The following is a 4055-nucleotide window of genomic DNA, read 5'->3' as shown; positions in this document are numbered from 1 at the left end:
TTTATCCTACCTGCTTTTTTGCATTTGATCTTAGAGAGAATGCTGTCCTTCTGAACGAGTCATGAATTGGGTTCGAACCAATATTTTAGATTACTGCGACTTATCCATTTAGTCCATCATGACGGGAGGATCCCGTACCAGGGGATCCCGGCGCCCCTCCCACCATTAGATGGGATATTTGCCTGCCTTTTTCCCATCATTAAAAATAAGTATGCCCTTTTTTATCGGCCGTCTCCCGCTTCATCCATCCCTCGTTCCGGGTTATTCTGGCGCTCAAGCTAAAAGCAAAGGTGTTTGCACCCACAAGAACAGAGGCATCCAAAAAGAGACGAGCAGCAGCCCGAGCCTTTGCCAGTTTCCTTAGCTACGTCTGAAGGTAGGGCCTAATTGACAGAAGGTTCAGAAGTTGCCGGGGCCTGTTTGACAGAAGGAAGGGCCTGTTTGACAGAAGGAAGGGCCTGATTGACAGAAGGTTCAGAAGTAGCAGGGGACTGATTGACAGATGGTTCAGAAGTACCCGGGGCCTGTTTGACAGAAGGAAGGGCCTGATTGACAGAAGGTTCAGAAGTAGCGGGGGACTGATTGACAGATGGTTCAGAAGTACCCATTACGATGTCCCCCGATATTGGCTGAGCCGCAGCCGATTCTACACTTAAAATAAGACTAAGCAACAGGCTAACCACAAACCAAAAAACCCGCAATCGTTGTGGGCAAAGGAATACCCTAAGACCAAAAAAAAGACCGATATACAGGTAGCCCGCAAAAAGGACAACTTTCGTGTAGTTTGTGATTTGATGTTACTGCTTGAAGTGATTGCGACAACTACGAAGAAACGACGAATCCCAACTACGGATATATAAGAACCGAAACTGCTCAGAGCATTCCATCCGGCGTAAGCATCTGGATAATCTGGAATGCGACGTGGCATACCCGAAAGCCCTAAGAAATGCATGGGAAAGAAGGTCAGATTAACCCCGAAAAAAGTGATCCAAAAATGGATTTGGCCTAAAGTTTCAGGATATGTCCGACCAAAGATTTTACCCACCCAATAGTAAAATCCAGCAAATAAAGCAAAAACGGCTCCCATAGAAAGTACATAATGGAAATGTGCAACCACATAATAAGTATCATGTAGAGCAATGTCTAGCCCAGAGTTTGCTAGAACTATTCCAGTGAGCCCTCCTATGGTGAACAAAAAGATGAACCCTACAGCAAATAACATGGGTGTTTTGTATTGTATCGAACCTCCCCACATGGTAGCGATCCAACTAAAGATTTTGATTCCTGTGGGCACAGCTATGATCATGGTAGCTGCGGTGAAGTAGGCACGCGTATCAACGTCTAAGCCCACAGTAAACATATGATGAGCCCAAACTAGAAATCCAAGAACACCTATACTTATCATGGCATAAACCATGCCTAGATACCCGAAGACCGGTTTTCTTGAAAAGGTCGATACGATATGACTAATAATACCAAATCCAGGCAGAATGAGAATATACACCTCTGGATGACCGAAGAACCAAAAGAGATGCTGGTATAATATTGGGTCTCCCCCTCCTGCAGGATCAAAAAAGGTTGTATTAAAGTTTCGATCGGTTAATAACATTGTAATTGCCCCCGCCAGTACCGGAAGTGATAATAAAAGTAGGAATGCTGTCACTAGAACGGACCACACAAAAAGTGGTAATCTATGCATAGTCATTCCAGGTCCACGCATGTTGAAGATAGTTGTTATAAAATTGATAGAACCTAAAATTGATGAAATACCTGATAGATGAAGACTAAAAATTGCTAAATCAACTGCTCCTCCAGAATGGCTGGTAATACCACTTAAGGGCGGATAGACTGTCCACCCAGTGCCGCTGCCCACTTCTACTAAGGCTGAGCTTAATAGGAGCAAGAGACTTGGTGGCAACAACCAGAATGATATATTATTTAATCGTGGAAATGCCATGTCAGGTGCACCTATCAGAATCGGAACAAACCAATTACCAAATCCACCTATCATCGCCGGCATAACCATAAAAAAGATCATTAAAAAAGCATGAGCCGTTATTAAAACATTATAAAGTTGATGATTCCCACCAAGAATTTGATCGCCGGGTCGGGCTAATTCCATACGAATCAGTACGGAGAAGCATGTGCCCATCACTCCTGCAATGGCACCGAAGATGAAATAGAGAGTCCCAATATCCTTGTGGTTAGTAGAGAAGAGCCATCGAACCATATTTGTCATTTTTTATTTGAGAAATGAAAACTTTCCTTATCAAAGAGGGGCCGGGGGCTGGAAGAGAAAAGAAAGAGGGGCCCGGGGGCTGGAAGAGAAAAGAATCAGAATTACTGAGCTACCCTGCTCTTTTTTTTCTAATTCCCTTCTAAGATCCTCCGACTTAAACAAGTCGAGAGCATGCTCGTGCTCAGCTCTTTCGAGACTTGCCTTGCTCTTGGGGATTTCTTCCCACCGGATCCTCTGTTCCACTTCCAGGCACCTCCTTGCGGAGCTTTCCGCCTCAAGGAGATCCCGGTTGTGGGAAACAGCATTTCGAAAGAAAACGGATCCTCCCTCATTCTCCCGCAGATCTTGATAAGACGCTTGGAGAACAGTGAAAGAATCAGTTGCGTGAATATGGTCCAGATAGGAACGAAGCGCTTCATCGACCAAGTAGGGCTCGATCGGTAGATAAGGCCCTACTCTTTGATAAAGCGCCACAAATTCCTGAATGACATCTTGTCGCATAGAAGAGAGCTTTTCTTCCATTAGGAAGAGCTTAAGCCGCCCAGGTATGTCTTCCAGGGGGGTATTGTGATTAAGCTCGTTCTGAATGAACGTAACCCATCCCGGATCCTGCTCGTAAAGACTCAGATAGAAGTTTAGCCCTGCTAAATGAGCTAGAGCCTGGGGGTCTTGAATCTCCGGCGGGAGAGTGATCAGAAAGGAGGAGCCGACGAAGCACGAACTAAAAAGATTGAAAATTGGTATTAGGCATAATATAAAACGACAAAGGAATAAAAATATACAAATCGAAAGTAATATCAAATTATATATTAAGGGAAACTTAATACATAAGAAAAAATAGAAAGTAGTAAAGCGGGTAGTGGAGAAGAGCCATCGAACCAGATTTGTCATTTGCTTTTCGTTTTGAAAACTTGACTTATCAGAGAGGGGCCAGGGGGCTGGAAGAGAAGAACTTGAATACTAAACGCTGGAAGAGAAGAACCTTAATACTAAACCAAGTTTCGGGAACTTCTTGGTGACTTGATTGGTTCCCTTCCCCCAATTTGCAAAGGATGATTCCCGTGAAGGTGATCTCGATCACCATTCTATGATATTTCTGGATGCTTTTGAGAAGCTTTTCCTTTTACCTAATGCCGGCTACCGACAACTTACTTCATGCTATTACTAACACTTATGACTGAGCCGCACTTGCTTTCCAAAAGAAATTGAAACTATCATGCCTGAGACTAGCCAATAGAAGAAAGAGCCACAAGCAAGCCATATCAGCATCCTTTTTCTTCGCTTTCTTCAACAATGCGAATCTACCTCACTCCTCATCATAACTCAAATACAAATTCGAGTTCCAAATTGATATTTCCTCACGTAAGCAATAAAATGTGAAACCAATATTCATCATGAAACTTCAGACACTGATGATTGTGAGGTTCTGGAAGAGAGACGACGTAGGCTGAAAAAAAGTAAACAGAAAACCACCCCTTAAACTCATTTGCTCAACATTCTTTCCACAGCAACTAGAAAAGTGGAGAAAATCCAATAAGGGGAGGTCCCGGTGAATACAAATCAATTGGAAACCGAACCCCGCATTCATGTCTCTAACAAGGCTGTCTAAGCTAAGCGGCCATGGACCCATGGACCCGGGGAATCTGAACCATTAGGTAGAGTTTCCGCTGAAAGAAAACCAGGTCAATCTTCCGATCGCGAGTCTTTACAAGCTTGAAACAACTTAAGCACAGGCGGGAGTCGCCCCTTTTAAAGTCAGTATTTATGCGGCGCTGAACTAACGAGCGGATACCTAACCTTCGAAGGAGAAGAAAAG

The 4055-nt window shown here is 43.8% G+C and overlaps 1 protein-coding gene across 1 annotated transcript; it reads right to left on the bottom strand.

The window, feature by feature from the left end:
* Window positions 1-383: 383 nt before the first annotated feature.
* Window positions 384-3130, bottom strand: LOC123055640 (uncharacterized). The gene is made up of 2 exons (XM_044479567.1): window positions 2353-3130; window positions 384-646 (listed from the first exon to the last, which is right to left on the bottom strand). The coding sequence occupies exons 1-2, from the start codon at window positions 3128-3130 to the stop codon at window positions 384-386; spliced, it is 1041 nt and encodes a 346-aa protein (XP_044335502.1).
* Between the last annotated feature and the right edge of the window lie 925 nt (window positions 3131-4055).

Source organism: Triticum aestivum, chromosome 2D (assembly GCF_018294505.1).
Source record: "Triticum aestivum cultivar Chinese Spring chromosome 2D, IWGSC CS RefSeq v2.1, whole genome shotgun sequence".
NCBI classification, from domain to species: domain Eukaryota; kingdom Viridiplantae; phylum Streptophyta; class Magnoliopsida; order Poales; family Poaceae; genus Triticum; species Triticum aestivum.
The sequence above is the reverse complement of the archived record's forward strand: the minus strand, read 5'-3'. Positions and strand labels throughout refer to the sequence as shown.